Here is a 22,791-nt window from a genome sequence, read left to right as displayed (position 1 = left end):
CTGGGGGTGTGTTAGGAGCTAGGAATATAAAGTTTTGCTGTCAGTCTAGAGAGGTTAGCAATGCGTAAGAAAAAAGATAACCAACGATACAACGATGCTAATTATGGACGTTGAACTGAATGTAACTGCTGTATCTGAGATACAGACTATCAGACATAGCAGGCGACTTCATCCCTAACCCACATCATTAACAATTTACAATCTGAAGCTGCCAAACAAATTGTTGAGTCAGTAAATGACAGTTCAGGAGACTGGGTGACTAAAAACGTTCAGTAAGGACTTCACTAATATTAGACTTCAAGAAGGCCTTTCAGAAAGGGTTAAGACTTACACATGTAATTCATTCGTACGATTTAAAAGTAACAATTTTACATCTTTTCGTAAATATTTGGGGATATTTGGGATGGGTGTCATAAAAACATGACTGAGAAGAAATCACTAAAGTGTACCATATACGGCGCTCCGGAATAAGGAAACACACAACTCTGGAACCTGAATCAAAGAGCTTACAGAGCTTAAGCCATTTTTCCTAAACTTTGTTTTTCCCTACAAATGCTTTTAACATTTCCCAAAACGTCTTATTAAACGTGTTTTTGCCCCATTGGTTAAGAAGAATTAACAAATGTCACAGGCAGTTTTGGAAGATGGTGACAGGGGATTGATTCCCAGCTTGAGAAACGCTGGAAGCCGCTGGTTTAGAAGCGTCCGAAACGGATGGCTCTGCTCTGGTATCTCATCCAGCTGTTACGTCTTCATTTCAGTCAAAGAAAAGGACATAACTACTGGTGAGTCTTGAAACCTTGAACGGGGTAAAAAACACTCGCCGTCAGTTCTTGATCTTACTTTTAAGCGAGCTTTTGTACAAATACACTAAACCACTTTACCAGTAAGATATTGGGCCCCGTGGGGAAGCCCCGTGAGCTCACTCCCCTCCGTCTCCAGCAGAGCGTGACCGTCATCCCGCAGCCAGTTACACGGGAGCGCGCCGGTGCATCCTGGGAGTCGTCAGCAGTGGGGATTGTGGGAAATGTAGTTTGGAGACTCCGCCCTCCTCGCCATTTCTGTAATGGCTGCTTCGTGGAAGGTAATGTACAAGCTCGTCTCCAAAGGGTACTTAGATTGGCCCAGTGTGTTTGTAAAAGAGAAGGCAAATTTGCACCTTGCCGGGCCAAAGCAGAGATTCTTTTTAAAATCTTAGTGTCGAGTCCTGGAACGAACTTGTCTCTCGGTTCGATTTATTTTTAGCTTTTCCTGTGTGGGCGAACTAACCAACTTTCAGTCTAGTTGTCCTGCTTAACTATTTTCCCTACTTATTGCCCATTTCTCTCCTTCTGTACAACGCCCCCGCTTTGCGCTGACTCTAGCTGCATTCTTAAAGTGATAATAATAGGAATAGTCATGGTGATGATGAGTAATTTTTAAATCCTACCCTCCTCTGATAATAGGCGGTGTCACACAGAAGCTCTTAGTCTCAGCATCCGGAGCTCCAAGAAAGGAGTATTTCAAGTCAGATAGAATTAAACATATATCGTTTCTTTGGTAAGTCGTACTAATTCCCCACAACTTCATGGTATTATATGTTATGTTACTTTTGCCAGATTTGTCTGCATTTCCTGGATGGGGGAGACCTTAAGAAAGTGTAATTTTTACTCACTAGGATACTTTAAGTTTCCAAGTAAGTGTGTTGTGCATTTTCTGTTTGTTCTTAGTTCTCTTCTGCTGTTGAGTTTGTTTGGTTTATTCACTGGGTGTTGGCATTATTATAGGTGGAAAAATCGCTGGAGTCAAGGAGTTATCATAAGGGGAAATTAGTCTCAAATGAGCATCTTTAAGTACCTTTTACTTCCCTCAGTTTTTTCCACCATAAAATGAAGACATGGGTCTGAAATTTAAATTTAACAGGTTGTGTGGACCATTATTTGTCATGTGTTCATATTGTCATTTGAAAAGGTAGGAATTTTTAATGGTTCCTTTTTGTTTTCATGTTTAATTTCTAGAGACCTTCAGCCCTCAAGATCCAGCCACTTGAAGACCCCAGCATCATGACCTCAGTTTCAACTCAAGTGTTCTTAGTTCTCATTTCACTGCTTTTGGTGCTGCCTGTTGTTGAAGCAGTAGAAACCGGAGATGCAGTTGCTCTCTTGTTAGGTGTGGTACTCAGCGTTACAGGCATTTGTGCTTGTTTGGGGATATATGCACGAAAGAGAAATGGACAGATGTGACTTTGAAGAGCCTCCTGAATCAAACCTTGCCCTGAAAATCTTTGTGCTATTGAGGCTAAAAACAGAGCTTTGGTGTCTGGAAGTTCCCAAGAAACAGTAAATAGGGTAAATTCACATTCTTAATTAACTGTTTTCACTATAAATGGGAACAAATTGATATATGTTAAATGGAAAGAAAAGTTTCCCAACAAATGATGTACTGACAAATGCAGTCTATAATTTGTATTTGCTGCTTAGAAAGAGGATCAAAGTAAGAGGGCTGAAGTTTTCATATGTAACATTTCATAGTTTCAGAATTCTCAAAGCACATAAAATAGGAAGAAGGAAGCTCTGGCCCAGAATCCTAGGAAATCACCACTGTTCAGTTGTAATCACTGCCCCCTGCATCTTTTTGGAGTCTTTTCTCCATATTTTTATTATATTTTTGTTTTTGTTATCTCCCAAGTTAATATTGTACTTAGATATGATATACAGTCAGTCAGAAATTAAAATTTTATTTCTTTGGTGGGAAGAAGGTTAAAAAATGTATTCAGTGTATCTAACAGTGAAATGGAGAAAAGATTTAATGTAAAAAAATTACTTTATATTGACATTGAAATGGAGTAGCGATTTAATGTTAAAAAAACTTTATATTAACTAACATCTCCATAGTGAGAAATACTATATTAAATATAAACCCATTATGTTGTAAGTTAATGTGTGGTGTGCATTTCTGTTTAGGTTAAGCTGTTCAATCTTTGCATAGACTTTTATATAAGCTAAGTGGAGAGGGGCAGGATGCCTTACCTTAACTGGTCACGCTAGCTTGTAGAGACACAAATCAGCAAAAAATGAGAAATGGGCAGCATCAAGACAGGAGAGGCCCCTGGTAGAGAATCCACAAATACAGAAAGAAAATATAGTGGCCCATACTGATTTACACACCAGCCAGATGAGACGTACCCTCTCTGACCTTGCTACCTAAAGTACCCTCAGATCAGCAATATCACCTGGGAACTTGTTAGAAATCCAGAATCTTGGGTCCTACCCAGACCAATTGGATCAAAATCTGCATTTGTTTGAAGAGCCCAGTGTCATTTGTATGCACCTTCAAGTTTAAGAAGACTACTCTCACTTGTTTGTACCCAAGAATGACCTGAAGAACTTGGTAAAACTTTTACAGTCCCAGGTGTCTGTCCTGGTTGTGTTGTAGTAATTGTAGGTTGGGGCCTGGAAATCTATGTTTAACAAGGGCCCCCCACTGATTCTTTTGATTCTATAGATGCAGCCAGCATAGAATAATCTGAGTAAGTCAAACTACTTTAGGGTCTTAATGGAAGCAGGTAGTCAAGTTTTTTCCCTAAGATAATGCATTAACCAATCTCTAGCTCTCCAGGTGACATTGGGAGCCTTAATTTTGGTCGGAAAACAGGCAGGAGCAATCTACAATCCTGTTTACAGTATATTACAATACAGATGTGAACTGAGCTGGCTTGCATGAGGGATTTGGCAGAGGAGTCAAGGAGTAAGGGACAGCCACGCTATCAAGACAGTGAAGAAACTGAATGGATCTGTATTTGTCATAGTTCTTTTGTTTTTTCACCAGAGAAAGCACTAACATGTTTTGTTCAGATAAATTGGCAGTTACCCATTGTGTAAGTAGTAGAACTTGATTTTACATGCCTTTTTTTGTTTTCTGAAAGATGGAAAAAGGAATGCAGAAAAAGGCCAGTTTGCCCTGTGGCCTGTAAACCAGCCCATTGGTACTGATGTAGAGAGGCTGCTGTGGCTTCCTCGTGTGTCTGAACTCTTCCAATGGCATTGAGAGAAATCAAACCTCAAGTACATTTTAAATCACAGTGCATTAGTCATGTAGTCACCTCCAGGTACTATTTTTAAAATGTTCAAAATAAGACTACAGGCAAACATTCTTTAATGCACGTGTATTTTCAGAAGTGCCTAGAAGGAATTAGAAACTGTCATTTTCCTATTTTCTCCTTAAAAATAGAGAATCATCATGAGGTGGCATTCAGGAATTTTGATGGATATGATAGGGAATATCTTCCCTACTTTTAGCCTCATTTTTTTTTTTAGCCAATCTATCTAGGTTGGATTATATGGGTTTGCCTGAAAAGGACAGAAACTCTTATGGTGGCTCTTAACCTTTTGGGGGCCATCAGCTCCTTTGAGAAGCTGATGAAAACTATGGTCCTTTCCCTAGAAAAAAAGCACATACATACTGGCATTTTTAGATTAATTTCAGGGAGTTCACAGAGCTGAAGCCCATCCAGAAATCCCAAATTACAAATTTCTACTCTTGATTTCCTTTTTTTTTTTGAGGTTCTTTCCAATTCTGGAATTCCTTAATTTGCTCTGAGGGATAACACCTGCAGTGGGGCAGCTATAAGAAGAATGGGGTGATAAATGTCCCCCAGGTGCCCAGCATAATTTGTAAATGTAAATGCTCTGTACATCTTGGCTTGGTTGAGTCCAGTTAAAAGCAGAAGACTAATAGTTGACATCAACAGGAAATGCTGGTAACCAGCCTATTCCTCTAATGCCAAAAATCAGAGCGTTTCATGGATGGTTTCTCGCCGGTTGCTTTTAAGATTTTTTTCCAGGCTGGGTCTATGGCTGAGTGGTTAAGGCTGCTCGCTTCGCTTCAGTGTCCGTGGGTTTTGCCAGTTTGCATCCTGGGCGCGGACCTAGCACAGCTCATCAGGCCATGCTGAGGTGGTGTCCCACATAGCAGAACAAGAAGGACCTACAATTAGAATATACAACTATGTACTGGGGGGTTTGGGCAGAAGAAGAAGAAAATAAAAGATTGGCAACAGATGTTAGCTCATGGCCAATCTAGGGGGAAAAAAAAGATTTTTTTTCCATCCTTAGTTTTCAGAAGATTAACTATGATGTGTGTTGGCATGAATATCTTTGGGTTTATTCTGTTTGGGGTTTGCTCAGCTTCTTGAACTATAGGTTTATATCTTTTCCCAAATTTAGGTAGTTTTCAGCCATTATTTTTTCAAATACTCCTTCAGCCCATCTATTTTCACCTTTCCTTCTGGGACTCCAGTGACCCAAGTGTTAGATCTTTTCTTACAGTCCCACTTGTCCCTGAGGCTCTTCCCCACCCCAGGCCCCCCCTAGTTTTTTTCCTCTGTTGTTGAGACTGAGTAATTTCTAGTGTTCTATCCTCAAGTGCACTGATTGTGCTGTTGTGTTTTTCAGTTCTAACTTTCCTATTTGGTTTTTCTTTGTAGCTTCTGTTTCTTTGCTGAGACTTTCTATTTTTTCATTCGTTTCAAGCATGTTTGTAATTGTTCATGGAAGTACCTTGATGGTGGCTGCTTCAAAATCCTTGCCAGATGATACTAACATCAGTTTCATTTCAGTCTCGGCATCTGTTGTCTTTTCTCATTCAAGTTGAGGTCTTCCTTGTTACGATGAGTGATTTCCCATTGATTCTTGGACATTTTGGGTTTTATATTAAAAAGACTGGACCTTATTTAAATCTTGTATTTTAGCAGGCCTCCTCTGACACCACTCCCTCAGAGGAAGGGAGGATGCTGCCTCATTACTGCCAAGATAGAGATAGAAGTTCCAGGGGCACCTCATTAGTGCTCTCCATGTGCCCTCCACTGACCCTGGGGGTGAGGTACCTTGTAGCTACTGGGTGGGAGCGAGTGGAAGTCCAGACTCCCCACGTGTTCTCCACTGGCCCATGACTGTGTCCAAGCCCATTGGAATTTCTGGATTGCTAGCTTCTCCAGTACCTGACCAGAGACCTATGAAGCAAAAAGAAAATCTAGAGACTTCACTACCATGTCTTTCTACTGGTCCTGAGGTCCTTAGCCGATCTGTCTTCTTTCCAACTTTCCGAATCTTCATATGTTTGTTTTATACATAATGTCCAGAGTTTTTAGCTTTATTTAGTGGCAGAAATAGGAAAAAGGATGTCTACTTCATCTTCCTGGGAACAGAAGTCTCCTCAGTGCATATTTAAAGAGTGAATTTCCTAGAGAGAGAAAACACCAGGTAAATGATCGATTCAAGGTATTTCACTTACAGACCTTTGTCCTGTGATGTCCCTCGTCTGTCATCCCCTTTTCACCCATCCAAGGTATCATATTCCTGTCTTTACCCAGTAAGCTCAACTAGGGAGTACAATTAGCAGTCAAGACTTCAGGAGTGCAGATGAAGTTTGAAAAAATGAAGTGTGTCCCTATTTTGTCTCAGCCAGTGCAACTGGCGGCTCTGAAAAACTGATGTGAGACCAAATGTACCTACTGAAGGAACCAGCCAGGCCCAGGAAATCTCAGAAGCTACACATCACATGCACCTTCACCCTCTTAGGCTTTCTTAGCTGTGTAGAAGCTTGTCAAATGCCATTTCCAACCTTGGATGTAGAAAAGTGATGTAGCTATACAACCTGCAGCACATAATGAAAGAAGGGCACTTCTTGATATACAACCTATCTCCCTCCCTGAGACTCACGTATCACTCTCTTTACTGGTATCCCAGTAGGGGTTAAGAGCCCAAGCTCTGGAATCTAACACAACTAAATAGATAACCAGGCTCCACCAATTAAAATGTGATCTTGAGCAAGTAACTTCTTTTAAATTTGTGTCTCCCTGTTAAATTTCTTTCTGTTAAATGGAGATAATAATACAGTCATGCACCGCATAACAACATTTTGGTCAACAATGGACCACACATACGACAGTGGTCCTATAATATTAGAACCATATAGCCTAGGTGCGTAGTAGGCTATACCGTCTAGGTTTCTGTAAGTACACTCTAGGATGTTGACACAATGATAAAATCACTTAACAATGCATTTCTGAGAACACATCCCCATGATTAAGTGATGCATGACTGTAGTACCTATCTCAAATAGGTGAGGAATACAGAAAATAATGAATGTGAAAGGCTGGGCACACTGAATGCTATTATTATTGGTATTTGGAGATATTTCCTAGACATTGGGGAAAAAAAAAAACTACTAGCACCAAGTTTCTATTTACAAAGAGGGCATCTTTAGAAAGTTATATAAGCAAATCCCTTATTAAACAGTTTATATTTCAATTTTGACATTTTCCCTGAGTCTTCATTTTCTTTACCATAATCCCCTCCCCCCCATTATAGGCTTACAAATTGATGAAACTCAAAGACATCTATGAAGAAAAGAAAATTTGGCTACTCTAAAGTTTCCCCAAGTCTTCTTATTTGTACCTGAGTCTCTTGAAGAGAAAAAAAAGGAAAAAAAGAAAGAAAATAATTGGTGCTGTTTTAGTAATTCCTAACATGTTCAACCATGATGACTTAAGTGACATAACAAAAGCTTAGCAGCAACTGCTCAGATCGTTAAAGGAAATACAAGGAATTTGGTTCTGCTTATTCAGGAAAATGGCAGATCTGGTCCATATTCGACCAGGAAAAATATTCTGACAAATCTCATCTCATTAGAAGTCATAAAGATATAAGCAACACGTAACTTCTTAATGGTTGTTTCCTATGATGGGGAGTGGAAAGGAAGCCCCTATTTTGGTTTACTAATCCCAGACAGGATTTTCACTTTTAGGTGAAAACAGGACCAAATCAATAAATATGTGTGTGGAGTAGCACATTTTAAATTTTGTTTCTAATTTTTCGTAACCATTTTTCTAAATCTTTTCTGTAATTAAATAATGTATATCTAACATCTAAATGCAAAAAGCAGAAGACCAGAAAAATATGTGATTGCTTCAAAAAACTAAAATGCGATTTAATTTCTCATTGATTTGTAGTATCAGAGCTAAAATACCATGCTCACACATATTTTCACTGAATCTATTACATATATGGGTGAGTAAAATTTTGAAAATATTAGTTGGCACTTCATAATCTAAAATGAAATTATGAAATTTTATATACAAGAGGGTTAATTATTTTTAAAGGGCTAATCATGTAGCACTTTGTTAAACATTGGGAATATAAATACCATATTTCTCAATATTAATCAAGATAATTATGCTTTGGATAAATGTGCATAAATCACTTAACAAAAGAATTCAGAAGCTGGCGTGATCACCAAGAACAGAAACTATACTATATTGTCTTTCAAATGATTTGTCAGAACAACCCTTTCATTTTGCCACAAAAATTACCAGGGCATTTTGATATCAACAATTTTATGGGTCCTGTATGCTCACTTTTACTTGTTTAATCAACACTTTTCAAGACATCATCAGTGCAATTTAGAAAGAAAAAAATTAATCAACTATCAGGCAATTGACCTTGAGCCAATAATTTAACCTCCATAATTTTTTCATCTGTAAAATTATTTGCAAGTAATCTTTAAAAGGCTTCCTAGTGATAGAGTTTTGTGGCTCCATAGTTTTCCTGATTTCAAAGATAATAAGGTCTAACGTGTTAAAAATATTCTAATTATCTATTTTCATTTGGCAACACGAGGAGCTGATTTTCTTTCAAACTCCTCAGTGAAAACTATAGTCATTTGGTACATTTTTGATTTTCAATTCAGTGAAGTGGGGGCCGCTCATTTTCTGTACTGAACAAGTATGATTAGAGATTGTCTCAAGAAGGAAGAATAAAAACAACCTGTGACCCTGCCACTCCCACTCACAGCAAACAGCCCACACGGGAATTGATGTCAGCCTGTTGGGATCCAGGAACAAACAACCCTGCAGTTTCCTGTGTTTGGTCTTTCTGGCACTACCAGTGAGACTCAACTAATAGACACCATCTTCCCAGTGGCCAAAACAGACATTTGAGAGGATTCATGGCACCTTCCTCTCCCTCACACTCCACCTCCAGTCCATCTCTAAGTCTTACGGAATCCACTTCCAAATTATCCTTAGGACCCACCCACTTCTCTTCATCCCCATGGCTCCTATCCAAGTTCAGACTGCCATCTTGATGAGGATGAGATCTGCAGCAGGCCCCTAGCTGGTCTTTTGACCTCCCACCTTAGCCCTCTGCATTCTTTTCTAAACACAACAGCCATAGTAAACTTCTTAAAACACAAATCTGATTCTGTTACATCCCAGGTCAAAACTCTTTAGTGGATTTCCTATTTTTATGAATTTCTTAACAAGCCTTAAGAAGATAGCACCGTTTGATCTGCCCTTATTTCCTCCCCTATTTCACAAGTCTCATCTATGTCCATGACCCACAATCTACCTTGTACTCTAGCCTTCAGCCATATTAAGCCTTTCACTTCCTAGAAAGCACCATATCTGTTTTCTTTGTCTCACCTCTGTGTGTGTGCGTGTGCGTGTGTGTGTGTCTCTCTCTCTCTCTCCCCACAAGCCCTGCTCTCTAGGTCTGCACACTTCTTCCTCTGCCTGGCATAGTTTTCCCCAGTTCGCCTGCCTTATTCCTTCCTCCTCATGCTTGAACAGCACTTCCTTAGAATGTCTTCCCCGACTCTTCCTGTCTAAGTTACACAGCCTACTGTGTGGTCACACAGCATTCTGTACATCTCTATCAGGCACATAGCACTCTATACCGAAATCTCTGTTTACTTATCTTTATCTCAACCAACCTCAACCCCATCTTAGGATTCTTTTTTTTTTAATTGAGATTATGATGGTTTACCATCTCAGGATTCTAAGCTCTGTGAGGACAAGGACTGAATCACTAATTCACTGCTGTATTCCCAGCTTCTAACACAGTGGCTGGCATATAGAAAACGCAGCTCACTCAAACTTTTGTAGAATGAATATGTGATAGAAAGTTAATGTAGCAAAGGGACACCTCAGCCCAGGACACACAGTAGATCATGGCATCCTCTCACTGAGACTGGCTGTGCCCTCAGCAACCTCAGTGCAGCTCTACCAATCTTTTAGATCTTACACAGGACAAGTTTGAGATTCATTGTGAGATTTATCATTTTCTTGGACATCTAAATTATAATTGTAGAACATGATTCTAATAAGTTTCAAGATGTCTAGTTAGCTGATTTCAATTATATACACTATTTATAAAAGCTTGCATTGTATGTACATATTTAATGCTTCGTTTAGTTTAGACAAGATCCACAGATTTGAAACACAGGATGATCTACTGCTTTGTCTCCTCATTTTCTTCCTCATCCTATACTCCAGCAACACTAGACCACCTGATTACCAAAATCAAATGCCTTGCCATTCCTCCATGCTCATCTTTCATCTACTTTACAAATGTCATCTCTTCCACGAAGCCTTTCCCAAAAGCAGTTAATGATATCCATCCTCCAGAGTCCCTAGTGCTTTGTCTACACCTGTATTATTGCATTTCACTCGGCCTTGTTTTATGGTTATTTAGATACTTATTATGTCTTTTATACCACCAGCTCCACGACACCCCCTTCCCATTCATCCTACCTCTGTTACCTTTAACTTAAATTTCTTGAAATCAAGATTGCGTCTTTTTATCATTGTAAGTATTAACACACCTTGTCCATAGTGTTAGAGGTTTTAATAATTGGTTGTGTACTGAATTTAGTTCCTAAAAAATCCTGAAGAACAAATTAATATAGTAGCGTTGAGTAAGCAAGTCTATATGCTAACTGAGGTATAATACTGAAGCTAACATTATTACTTCTTAATAACATTGCAGGTTGGAAGTGTTCCTTTTACACACAAATGTGTGAACTCTGTCTTTCTGAAAGCAGTTGGCAGTTCATGGTTACTCTAAATGTCATCCCTTGAAAGAGATCCATTGTGAAGTAATCACAAGACAGTTGTCAACACGTCGTAGTTCTCAAATGATGTTACCACTGATGATGTCAAAGCCTACATTTCATTCGGGTGAGAAGACTTTAGCAGACAAAAATTTAAAAAGAGAAGAAAAGATGCCTGTAGCCCAAAGTCCTTCTGCATTTCCAAAGATGACTCTCAAATAAAGAGCCCCAAATAGGATTCCACTTCTCACCCTCAGTCATGGCGAATGAGTATCATGTAGGCTCCATGCACTTGTGCTGGATCTTTCACTTGGGCTGTTTCTCCTTCTAAAGAATAAATCAATTCAGTGTCAGTATCTTTACGACTAAAGGTACAAAGAAGCACTAAGAGTCAGTTTTTACAAATCAATGTGTTCATCCAAATATTTAGGGCTCTATAAAATAGTCCTCTAAGAAAAATGTGGACTTAATTTCATTGATGATGCCATTATTCAAAGCATATTTGGTACTCATATTTAGCCTGTGACATGCTCCTTTGAATACCCCCAATGAAGGGAAGACTTCATCATTGAGCATTTGGTTTTAGGAATTAACCAGAAGTAAGTCAGAGCTGAGCCCTGTGTGTGAATAAGATAGGTAACCAGAAATAGAAAGAACAACCACTTGGTAAGCAAATTCCCGAATTGAATGAGAGGTTTGTGCTCTCACATTTTACAGACAAAGACACTCAGGCTTGGAGAGGTTAAGTTACTTAGAGATGTAAATTTACACAGTTTGATAAAATGAATAAGTGACTTAGAAGTAACAAAAAAAAATTTTTATGCAACTTACAAACCAAACTAACTGGTTATTACACTATGTAATGTATTACTTTTTTAACTAAAAAAAAAAGAAACAACATTAAGTAATGATATGGTATAATAACAAAATGACCCATACCTTACCTGCCCTCAGTAAAACTATTTGCACTTGTGCATGCCACCTTCCATATGCATAAATGTAATGAAACTCCATTAGAGCATACATACCATTTTGTTTTCCAAGTTTATTTGTTTAACATTTAAGTATTTCATGGACATTTTAACAACCAAATAATATTCCATCCCTTATATTTGCCATCACTTATTCAAAATCCATTCTTTTAATAATGCTGGATATGTCAGTGATTTCCAACATCTTGCCATTACTGATAATACTATACTGAAATAAGCAAAATAGGCAATTCTTACCAACTTCCAAATAGATACTCACATCCTTTGAATGTGTGGTTCCAGCTTATAAGTTGACTTTAAGTATTATTTTTATATTCTAAATTAGCAAATGCAAATATGTACGTAAATATATTTCTAAAGTGTCTCTTGTCCTGATCTATGTTTTCCAAAATGGAGGATAATTGGGGTTACTATACAGTACTACACCAGAAATGCTAGAGGACTGAGTTTGTAAAAGACTATTTGAAATCTAGATGTGGAAAGAAAGGTTTTATCCAGGGAGAGAGGATGGTAAATCTCTTATTAAAGAAAAGGCCAGGAGTCACTGTGCATTTTTATAATAAGCATTCTATAAAAAGGAGCATATGAAGTGAAAAGAGAAATCATCATATGTTCTTGAATATTCATTTTCAAGATTATTCTTTTTGTTTTCATAATCGAAATTAAGCATTACTCATCCAATGATCCCTATGTTTACTATCATTAGTGGTCAATAGTAATGATAGCTATCAAGAAACATTAAATTGATCATTATTACAATAATAAGCATCAAATCACACGGTAAAGTGTTTCTTTCCTCTGTGCTGTTGCTAAGTGACAGAAGTTTATGGCTAAGAAAGGCTGTGAAACATAATGAAAAGAGCACTAAATGAGGAGTCAAAGGGACAAGGATCCTAGTTCTGGCTACACTGCTGACAAACTATAGGGCACTGGGCAAATCACTTACAAATTATCCTAGTTCTCGTTTTCTTAACCTATTCCACTGGCAGGCACTTCAGAGAAGAATTCCTCTTTGATGAAGGAAGAGCAAGGTGAAGGAAGGCCTTGGCAGAAAGTTACCCAGAAGTGGGGCCAGCCTTGAAAAAAGGCAGAAGTAGTTCCTTGGTAGATGACATAATTTAAGGAAAGCCAGCAGGAAACTCCCCAAACCAAAATGCCTACCTCCTATCCATTCTTCAGTATTTTTGTGATACCTGCAATTCCACTATTAATGGTGCCTCTTCTGGGTCATGAAGGCCTAGAGGTCTTCTGGCTTCCTCTATTGAATGGTAATGACAAGAACCTCCAAATGGAACTTCAAATTGAGATTAGACACCTGGGAGTGGGGCTAGGGAGAGGGATAAAGGTTAAGATTATCAAAAGTGGGGAAGGGCCTGGGGTGGTTAATGCACCAAAAATACGCAGACATTCATAACCAACATGACTGAAGGTTGGCCCTGCTTAAAAAGAGGTTTAATTTCTGCTTTGTAGTTCATTAAATTAATCATGTCAACCTAATAGTAATAACCTTATAAGCAGAAAATTTTTCTTTTTAGGTTTGCATGATTCTTAAACACCCAAGATAAAACACTTAACACAACAGGTGCTCAATAAATATTTGTAGGCTGACCCAAGGACTCCAGCCACAGAAAAAAACCAAATGGTTTAAATGACAAAATAAAGGACTTCATAAGAAAAAATATCATCTACGTTGGTAGTCTAACAAAAACCAAGTAGGATCAAAACAAAATTCAAATTAGTAGCATTACCATAAAAATGTAAAATCAAAGCAAGGAAAGAGCACTTCATGATTTTGTATGAAGATAGCTGTTGCCTGTGTGTTTATATGCTTTATTTTTCTATAGATTCCTGGCATAAAATGGTTGCTATAGTGGTTTTTAAAGTGCGTGACAACACTCCCACTACAAAGAAGAGGTTCCCCTCCCACCTTGGGCCTGATAAGGGAACCTACACCTCGGTGTACTCAAATGACAGGACTCAAACATAAAAGAAGGCAGGAAGAAAAAGAGGGAGAGAGGAAGGAAAGAAATTATTCTGTTTAAGGGAATCCATTGTCATTTTAAAGATCTTTTACTACAATGAAAAATTGTCTGGATAAAATGAATTTTCACTTACGTCTTATTTGCAGTAAAAGCAAGAAAAAAATACATGCTCGGTCCAATTAGGAGGCTGTTGCAGTGGCTTTAGAAAGAGAGGTTAGTTTTGTCAAGAGAATTACAGGGGAAGGGCTGAGAATGGTTGGATTGTTTTCCTCCTACCTCTCTGCTGCTCTTCTGCTGTGTTCCTAACTGGTTTCTCTCGCTATTCTGATGCCCCCATATTCCTTAATTCTTCAGGTCTCAGACTTTGGCCTTTTCTTCTCCTCACTCTCTTTCTCAGAGAATTCATCTATCTCCATACTACTTTCCTCAGAGTATGACCTCAGGGTTTCCATTATGAACAGGCAACTCCCATATGACTGGCCTGACTCTCTCAGTTCCAGTTCAAGACCAACTAGTGCTTATAAATAATGCCATGTGATTATTATGTGTGAGGCTGGCTGCTACCTCATGTTCATTTGCTAAAATTAAACTCATCTTCCTGTCAAAACTGAACACCATGTCTGATTTCTGTGTGTGTGTGTGTGTGTCCATCAGTCTCCTAGCCAGCCAAGCTTCAACTTGTTCTACTTCCATACCGGGCAATAATTCTGACCTACCTTGGTTCTTTCTTGTTACAGTTCTTTATACTGACTGTTCTATCCCTCTAAGACTCATGCCTGGACCATTTTCCATAAACTCAAATATTTTAGAACTATAAGTCTCTGGCTATCATCAGCTTGGCAAGAAGAAAAAAATGGGGAGTAGGGGTAGATATACTAAATCAGTGTTTTTCAACTGTGTTAATCAGACCCGTAGGCCCCACAGAGCTGCCTTGGCAGCTGCCAAATCAAATCAAGGCCAGCAGAGTGTGGCTCCAGCCCCCAGAGTGTGCCTCTGGCCCCCAGGCTTCACTTAGAGCAGCTCCACCATTGCCTGTTTTATATGTGAGTTCCAAGTATGATCTCACCACAAAAATCACTTGTACCGTTATCTTAAGAAAAACAAGCTCAAAAAACATTTTTAGGTGACTTTTTAAGGTCCCTCAACTCTAAAGTTCAAATCCTATGGAATCTAGTAATATCAGTATTAAGATAGTATTAAAGAAATTTCTAGTTTAGGCTTCTATTTATTGTATGCATCAGTTCTGATCAGTTCTGGCTCTGGCAACTCGAAGGTTTTTAATGAATTTAGGGTAAAATACAGGAATTATTCTGGTTCCCCAACAGTCAACAGGAGAAGAGTGTAATAAGCCTATAAGAGTTCACAGCATCTGTGATTAAGTGGGGGAATTGTCTCTAAGACAACACACTTTCCGGAGTCCATAAGATCCCAGACTGCTTCCTAAACCGAAGCACATTATGACAATATGATTTCTGCTGCCCATCTGTATTTAACCAGAGAGAATCTGTGAAAAGAGGGAGTTTCCAAGATCTTCTATTCCATGGAGATTTGAACTTTTTTGGCTTTTTCTTTCTGTTTCATGCAACTTTGCAACAGTAAATAAATAGCGCTTAACGAGCGGTTCTACTGGAGAGTAAAACCAGCTGGTTTGGCATTCAAGATTCTGGAGATGGAATGCAGTTCAGTGGGTTCTGGTTATTTAGGTCTCGATGGAACAGGCTGCTAAGAGAAACAGAAGGAGTGCAGTAGAGCCATACCTCACACAGTAGGGCAGCAGAGACCACCCAGGCCTCAAGTCTTGGCAGTTAACTCTTCTCTTCAAGTCTGGTCACCAACTTGACCATTAACTGTGTGAGCATGGGAATTCACTTCTCCAGGCCTTATTATTCTTATCTCTACATAAAGACTTTATGCCTGATGGCTCAGAGCTGGTTTAGGCACTGAAAATGTGGTTAGTCTGAATTAAGATGTGCTATAAGTGCTGTAAAATACATGCTAGATTTTGAAGATTTAGTGAGAAAAAATATATAAAATATCTTTGCAATACTTTTGGGTTGATTACATGTTGACCTAATATTTGGGATATATTGGCTTAATAAAATGTACTATTAAAATTAGTTTTACTTTTTACTTTTTTATTTTGGCTGCTAGAAAACAAAATTACATGTGTGGCTCATGTTAAATATCTAAGGACAGCACTGATTAGACTCTAGAGGCACTGTGGGGTACTGAAAGTGCATGCGATTCAGTGTCAGAAACACCTAAATCAAGTTTCTAGTTTTACCACTTCTGAACGTCACTTAGCACAAACTCCAACTTTTCTATTGATCTCGAACCAGTTATTATATCTCTCTGTGCCTCCAATTTCTTCCTCAGTGAAATGAATCATGGAACCTACCTTATAAGGTTTTATTAAAATCAGGTAAGTTAATAAATGCAAAGAACAACACTTGTTGCCTTATAAGCATCATATAACTATTAATTATTCATATCTCTAAACTTGGTTTCTATTATATTAAAAGGAAAATACTTACTTCACAGAATGAAGTTAGAATCTAATGAAATAAAGTATTTAAAATTAATTTATAAATTATAAAAACTAGGAAAATATTAGTAATTGTTCAGCTCTAAAAGTCAATAAATCCATGCAACTCTGATGGTCATTGCAAAGTTGAAGTCCTCCAGCATAAATGTGAGTTCAGCATGCAGATTCCTTTACCCTAGAGTATTAGTAGGTTGGTCTGCTGTACATATTTGTTTTTCCTATTACAAACTATGTTCAAATGACCTTTTAGTAAAAAGCCAAAAAAGCTCAGGATTGATGTCATCTTCACTCTCAAATTTGTATATATACACATAGACTGGGCATTCAACTTGCTCTCTCAATAATTCTGATACTGCACATTTTTTAAGTTGACTTAGGGCTTTCTACAACATGTTGTACTTCAGAAGTATTTGGAAATATTGTGAGAAAAAGGTTTCAGCTGTAAAATGTGATCCAGCTCCTGACAGGAAGGGATTATCCTTTAATTTATTTTCAAAGTGCCATACACACTTGGAGATTCATTAGGAGAAATAGATGTAAAAGGAAAAGCATTTAATTCTTAGTTATGATGATTGTTTTAAAGGAAAAATGCATTTATTTATTCCACTAATAATTACTAAATGCCTATTATGTGCCAGGCACTATTCTAGGCACCAGGAACACATAGATAATCAACATAGACAGAAATTTTGCCTTCATGGAGCCATGCAGTATCAAAATTATTGAGAGTGCAAGTTCAACACCAAGCACATGTCTACACCCAAGGTAGAGAGTGACGTTGGCATGCATCAGTTCTGAGCTTTTTTGGCTTTTTACTAAAACATCATTTTGAACATAGTCTGTGAGTAGGATAAAAAATTCATTCCATGGGGCCGGCCCGGTGGCAAGGCGGTCAAGTTCGCACGTTCCGCTTCGGCAGCTCCGTATTCACCGGTTCAAATCCCGGGTGCAGCCGTGGCACTGCTTATCAAGCCATGCTGTGGTAGGCATCCCACATATAAAGTAGAGGAAGATGGGCATGGATGTTAGCTCAGGGCCAGTCTTCCTCAGCAAAAAGAGGAGGATTGGCAGCAGTTAGCTCAGGGCTAGTCTTCCTCAAAAAAAAAAAAAAAAAAGATTCCTTCCATCTCTTCACCAAATGTCAATTTAGGTAGGTTCTTCTATAGTAGCAAGACTCATCATGAAACCCCAGCAAGAATCTCACCTATTCACTGCCACATGGCACAAAAAACAAACCATTTATAGAGTGGATTACAAGTAGGCCATATACAAAACTGCTGTCTCTGCATGATTCCTAGTCTTTCAACAAAGTGCCAAGGATTTATGTGTTTAATACCCATTAGAATTTACGGGAACTAACAGTGCATGAACGGGAAAAAAAAAAACAAAAACCCTTTGCTGTGAAGTGAAATCTTGAAGAGCCCTAAGATAAAAGTGTGCATTTTCCATATACTTTGGATAAGGGGAGCAAATTAAGCAATGTGCTGACTTGGTTTAACAAAGGCTAGTTGAAAAGACTGCACAGTGCTGTGGAAAACACTCCCTGGGCTGAGAGTCTACAGACCAACTGCGTGTTAGGCCCTGACTGGAGCACTTATAAAGCTTTTGGCTAGAGATGGCCAGGGTATGTGAAAGTGTTTGATATAATACTAAACAGTAAATACATCTGGGTCTGCATACAGGACCTACCTGAACTAGTGAACACCTAATTGATAGAGAATTTTGAATTTTACATCATGGAGTTGTTGTTTTTAATTAACTGATCAGATCTACTATGAAAAAAAATACAAGAGACCCCTGGATCCCTTAGAAGAAAACTGCTAGTAAAGACCTGGAGCTTAAAAAGAACTGTTTTTGTCAAGAGATTTTGTACAAGTAGAACAAAATGACAGCAATCCTGGACCTGCACACCACAACCGCATGGTGACGGGAGGAGACACCACTCTAACTAAAACTGCCAGAAATTTCCACATTAAGAATTCTCACGGGGGGCCGGCCCCATGGCTGAGTGGTTAAGTTCATGCGCTCTGCTTTGGCGGCCCAGGGTTTCGCTGGTTCAGATCCTGGAGCGGACCTAGCCGTGCTCATCAGCTCATGCTGAGGCAGTGTCCCACACAGCACAACCAGAGGGACCCACAACTAGAATATACAGCTACGTACTTGGAGGCTTTAGGGAGAAGAAGAAGAAAAAAAAGAAGAAGATTGGCAACAGATGTTAACTTAGGTGCCAATGTTTAAAAAAAAGCCAAGAATTCTCACAGGAGGACAAATCATTTACCTGGAGGCCTAACATCAGTCTGTGGCCCTCCAGCTTACCTAGACAACTGCTTGCCCAAACAACTAGCAACTAGTTTTAAAAATGTTAGAATCGTAGCTCTATTCTACAGTTTTAATTGAGACTGAGTGATATGAAATCCACAGTCAAAAAATATTTCAAATAATGGAACTCTTGGCATAGCACCATTTCTACTTCCGCTCCTTCAGCCTGTTCACCTGCCCACCTTTATGCAGCATAGCGACATTCAAAGAGACGACAGGTAACAGCCAGGAGTATAGATAACAGAGTTTGTAGATGTAAGTCATGTGGTACTTTGAATCTCTATAAACAGGACACATTTTTCATAATGCATGCATACAACAGTATTCCTTATACTCCATGGAAATGATTAATGACCCATTAAGGATAGCCATACCAGAAAACAAGTGCTATAAATCACATACCAACTGCCAATAGGGGATGCCATGATTCTGGATCAGATAAAGGAGAACGGCAATCTTAACCAAGTTCTATGTGGTGAGACTGTGTACACTCAGCCCCAGTCATTACCACCTTCTGAAAGTGAGCAACTATACCGTCCTGTTTCAAGTTGTTGGAAACGTGGTTCAACGCTTTCCTTGTTTCAGAGATTGCAAACTCTAACAGCAGCTCTGGCCTTTGTTCAAACTAAGGGAACTTAAAGGGTGATTTAGCTGGTAGCTTTTTAATTGTATTCAATTAGTAAGATGAATCAGCACTATTTTATATGAGAAACTCTTCTGTTCCGCTCTAATTTATGCGTGGTAAAGAAAGGAAAGGAATATATTCTAAAAAGAAAAGATAATCCTGATCTTTACCTAAGAGTAATACTGTCCTCGTGAAGCCTTTTTTCCAAGTAGCTAAATGACCAGTTTCTGTTTCAACTCCTTTCCTTTCTCTCCTGTAGACAATTATGAATAATCCATAGGCAAAATTAGAGCAGAGTATTCATCATTTAAAATTTTTTCTATTTATATTACCAAACATTTTACTTCTTTATTGATAAATCAGGTTTAATTTTGTTTTCAGGCTACACTACCCTTTTGGCTGTTAAAAAATTAGTGATCTTGGGGCCACCCAGTGGTGTAATGGTTAATGCGAGCTCCGCTTCGGTGGCCTGGGGTCCACAGGTTCAGATCCCTGGTGCAGACATGGCACCATGCGTCAAGTCGTGCTGTGGTGGCATCCCATATAAAATAGAGGAAGATTGCCACAGATGTTAGCTCAGAGCCAATCTTCCTCACTAAAAAAAATAAATAAATAAAAATTAATGATCATAAGTCCAAAGCCAGATAAAAGCTGCAGATACCTTGTCACGTATTTGAGCACCAGGTTAGGAGCTCAAAATATAAAATATCTGCTCTTGGCTCATAATCTGCATGAGAGACATTATGTTATTAGAAAATGGTTTGAAATTACTGAATAGGAAGGCAAATAAGAATCATGTAAATGCTAACGTAATAAGGCTAAGAAGCAAACAAAATTCCCCCAAATCCAGGGGAAATCCTTGGCCAAAAAAACTATCTGCCCATAATACAAATAATTATCCCAACCTTATTAAATTAAGAAAAACAGAGTTCAGTCGGAGCCTGTGTCACTGTTTTTTCTTCTTTTTCTTTTATATCCTCCCCACAGTGCCTAGCTCAGCCCCTTTTATGTATAAGTTCATAATCGCCCATTCAACAAAAATGTGGGAAGTGTCTCTATGAGCCACGTTCTGTCTGGGCACCAGGGAGGAACAGAGCAAAACAAGACAGTGTCTGGGCACTCAGAGGGTTCATGTTCTGGTGGAGATGATGACGTGCTGAATGAATGAAACCATGTTGCCCCAGGACTTATTCTTAAATCCTCTTTGATGTAAAATTAGGCAGATAATAATCACACTTTTATTTTAACCAAATGTTAACCAAATTAAAGTAGTAACCATATTTATGAAGTATGGGAACTTTGTTTTATTCTTCGTTATTACACTATAAAGAGAAAATTATAAAGTTTAAAAACTTAGGAGAAATGAAAGTGGAAGGGCTAATCAGAAAATCAGAAGGCAGGACTGGACAGTCAATATGGGAAGCTGTGAAATTGCAGTCTTAGATGACACATTTTCTTTCAGCCATGTTTTAATTATGCTGTTTGTCAAAGAGCTAAACACCACAAAAGCTTAAATAACCATAATCGTTCATATTATCATATCACTAGTGCTTATAATAATGGCCTTAAGACACTGTAAGATTGAGGTAACCTCTAAATAACCAAAGAAAAAAATGCCTATCCCTCTTGAGTTGTTAAAATTATATTGCATTTTTATTCTGCGAAAATTTACAGTCCTTATAAGATATGTATGACTCGTCATTAACCTGAATATAAATGAAACTTCCCACTTCTTAATTATTTTACCAACATTTGCTTTGCCTCCACACCACCTCCGAACACAAATGCACACACACATGCACACCATACTCACTCTCACACCACAAACACATGGGTCACTTTTCTCTTTTTCATGGTTTAACTTCATCTAAAAAAAAAAAAGCAAAGGGGAAGGAGACAACTTAGAACATTTTAATAAACCAAGGACTTTTCATCAAAACTCTTAAGTTTTGTGGAGCATTAGTAGGGAAACTTGCATTTGCTCTTTTCATTCACAGGATCACACTGAAATAATGTTAACAGAAGAGGAGTTTTAAACACTTCCAGAAGAAGAAGGCATACTATATTTATTTAAGTAGCTATCACTTTGTACATAAAACTTCAAAAGAATCCATTAAAACCTTTATCACTAAGACAGTGCTGTCATAAACAGCAAAATAGTTTCTTAGCCTGACCTTATAAGCCTTTAAACTCCTGTCCCTCACTTGTTAATGCCTGCAGTCTGACTCGCTCTTCTGGAACTGCTCCCTCAAAGCTTGCTAATTGTTTCCTTATCACCAGATCCAAGGATATCTTCTCACCCCTTTTCCTTTTAAACCTCCAAGTTACACTGACATTCCCTGACATTCCTTGACATTCTCACCTCCCTCAGGATCTATGACACCGGTGCTCCACCTTCCTTTCAGTTTGTTCTACCTCTGGTCCTTCCATGTTCCTTCTTGTTTCTTAAATGCAAGCATTCTCTTAGTTTTTCAGTTTGCCCAGAGGGAGGAGAATGGGCATGCTTGCTTATTTATTTAACCTCACCCTTCTTCTCTGTCAACAATCTGTCCCCTGGCAATGGCACCCAATAGTTACCCTACCTCCACCATCACCTGTAGGTACTTCCTGACCTTGGTCTCCTCACTTCTAACTGCATGTAAGACATCACCATTGGAATGTTCCACCAGCATTTCACACTCAGTATGTCTAAACTTAACTCATTCTCTTCTTAGCAAACCAGCTACCTCTTTCTTGACTTTTGTTACTCCTGGTTAATGGTGGCGCCAACCTCCCAGTTAACCAAGCACCAAACCTTAGAGTCAATTCTTACTCCTCAATCTCTTTCGCTTCCCTTAACTAATCACTTGATAACAAAAATAGCTTCTACCTCCCCTTACAATCTGATCTATCCCTTTGTTTCTATTCATTCCACCCTGCTCCCACTTCTGTCAGGTCACACTTTCCCTACATTGATGCAGCTGCCTGACACTGGTCCTCTCTCTTGATTTTCATTTCTTGCAAGATCTAGCACAGTGATTCCTACAGTATAGGATCTCAACAAATGTTTGTTAAATGAATTAAATAAAGGAACAAGTCTTAAAGTTTTCAGAGAGAAGAAAATTCTCAACATAAAGGTCAGAGAAGGGAAATTGCTAAGTTTTTAAAAGCTTGGATCTTAAATTGAGAAGGAAGGTCTTAGAGATGCTAGCTTTAAAATTAAAAATGAATTACATTAACACTTTGGAACCTGTTTTGTGAGAGCAGAGAGAAAAATCTGACAAATGAACCTTTTAGCATTTTGGAAAGGAACATGCCAGATTCTTAATCTTTTCAAAACTCATTAAAATTCTGAAGGAATTTCACTGCTTGAGGTGTTCACAATTATGGTTATTCCGAACTCCCGAGGCACAATTTTAAAAGTCCTGTGGTAGTTTTTTAGGTCTAGTGTATTCTTTCACCATTGTGTTCCTCAAGCAG

General features: G+C 38.5%; 1 protein-coding gene and 2 long non-coding RNA genes across 5 annotated transcripts; 1 reads left to right on the top strand and 2 right to left on the bottom strand.

Moving 5' to 3' along the window:
• Positions 1–497: 497 nt before the first annotated feature.
• On the bottom strand, positions 498–1,008 carry LOC139083057 (uncharacterized). The gene is made up of 2 exons (XR_011539558.1): positions 885–1,008; positions 498–799 (listed from the first exon to the last, which is right to left on the bottom strand). It is a non-coding gene; the product is annotated as an uncharacterized lncRNA (long non-coding RNA).
• A 19-nt stretch (positions 1,009–1,027) lies between these two features.
• On the top strand, positions 1,028–2,913 carry SMIM30 (small integral membrane protein 30). 3 transcript variants are annotated; one of them, XM_070617617.1, is made up of 3 exons: positions 1,028–1,084; positions 1,446–1,539; positions 1,998–2,913. In XM_070617617.1, the coding sequence occupies exon 3, from the start codon at positions 2,043–2,045 to the stop codon at positions 2,220–2,222; it is 180 nt and encodes a 59-aa protein (XP_070473718.1). In that variant the 5' UTR covers positions 1,028–1,084; positions 1,446–1,539; positions 1,998–2,042; the 3' UTR covers positions 2,223–2,913. The 3 variants fall into 3 exon arrangements, 2 of the variants coding, with proteins under 2 accessions (XP_070473718.1, XP_008539202.2); XR_011539554.1 differs by having other exon boundaries at positions 1,055–1,228; XM_008540980.2 differs by lacking the exons at positions 1,028–1,084; positions 1,446–1,539 and adding an exon at positions 1,548–1,675.
• Positions 2,620–21,811, bottom strand: LOC139083055 (uncharacterized). The gene is made up of 3 exons (XR_011539555.1): positions 21,695–21,811; positions 11,121–11,196; positions 2,620–6,219 (listed from the first exon to the last, which is right to left on the bottom strand). It is a non-coding gene; the product is annotated as an uncharacterized lncRNA (long non-coding RNA).
• Positions 21,812–22,791: the final 980 nt, after the last annotated feature.

Source organism: Equus przewalskii, chromosome 4, assembly GCF_037783145.1.
Source record: "Equus przewalskii isolate Varuska chromosome 4, EquPr2, whole genome shotgun sequence".
In the NCBI taxonomy this organism is placed as follows: Eukaryota; Metazoa; Chordata; class Mammalia; order Perissodactyla; family Equidae; genus Equus; species Equus przewalskii.
Note: the sequence above shows the minus strand (reverse complement) of the source record. Positions and strands in the feature narration are given on the sequence as shown.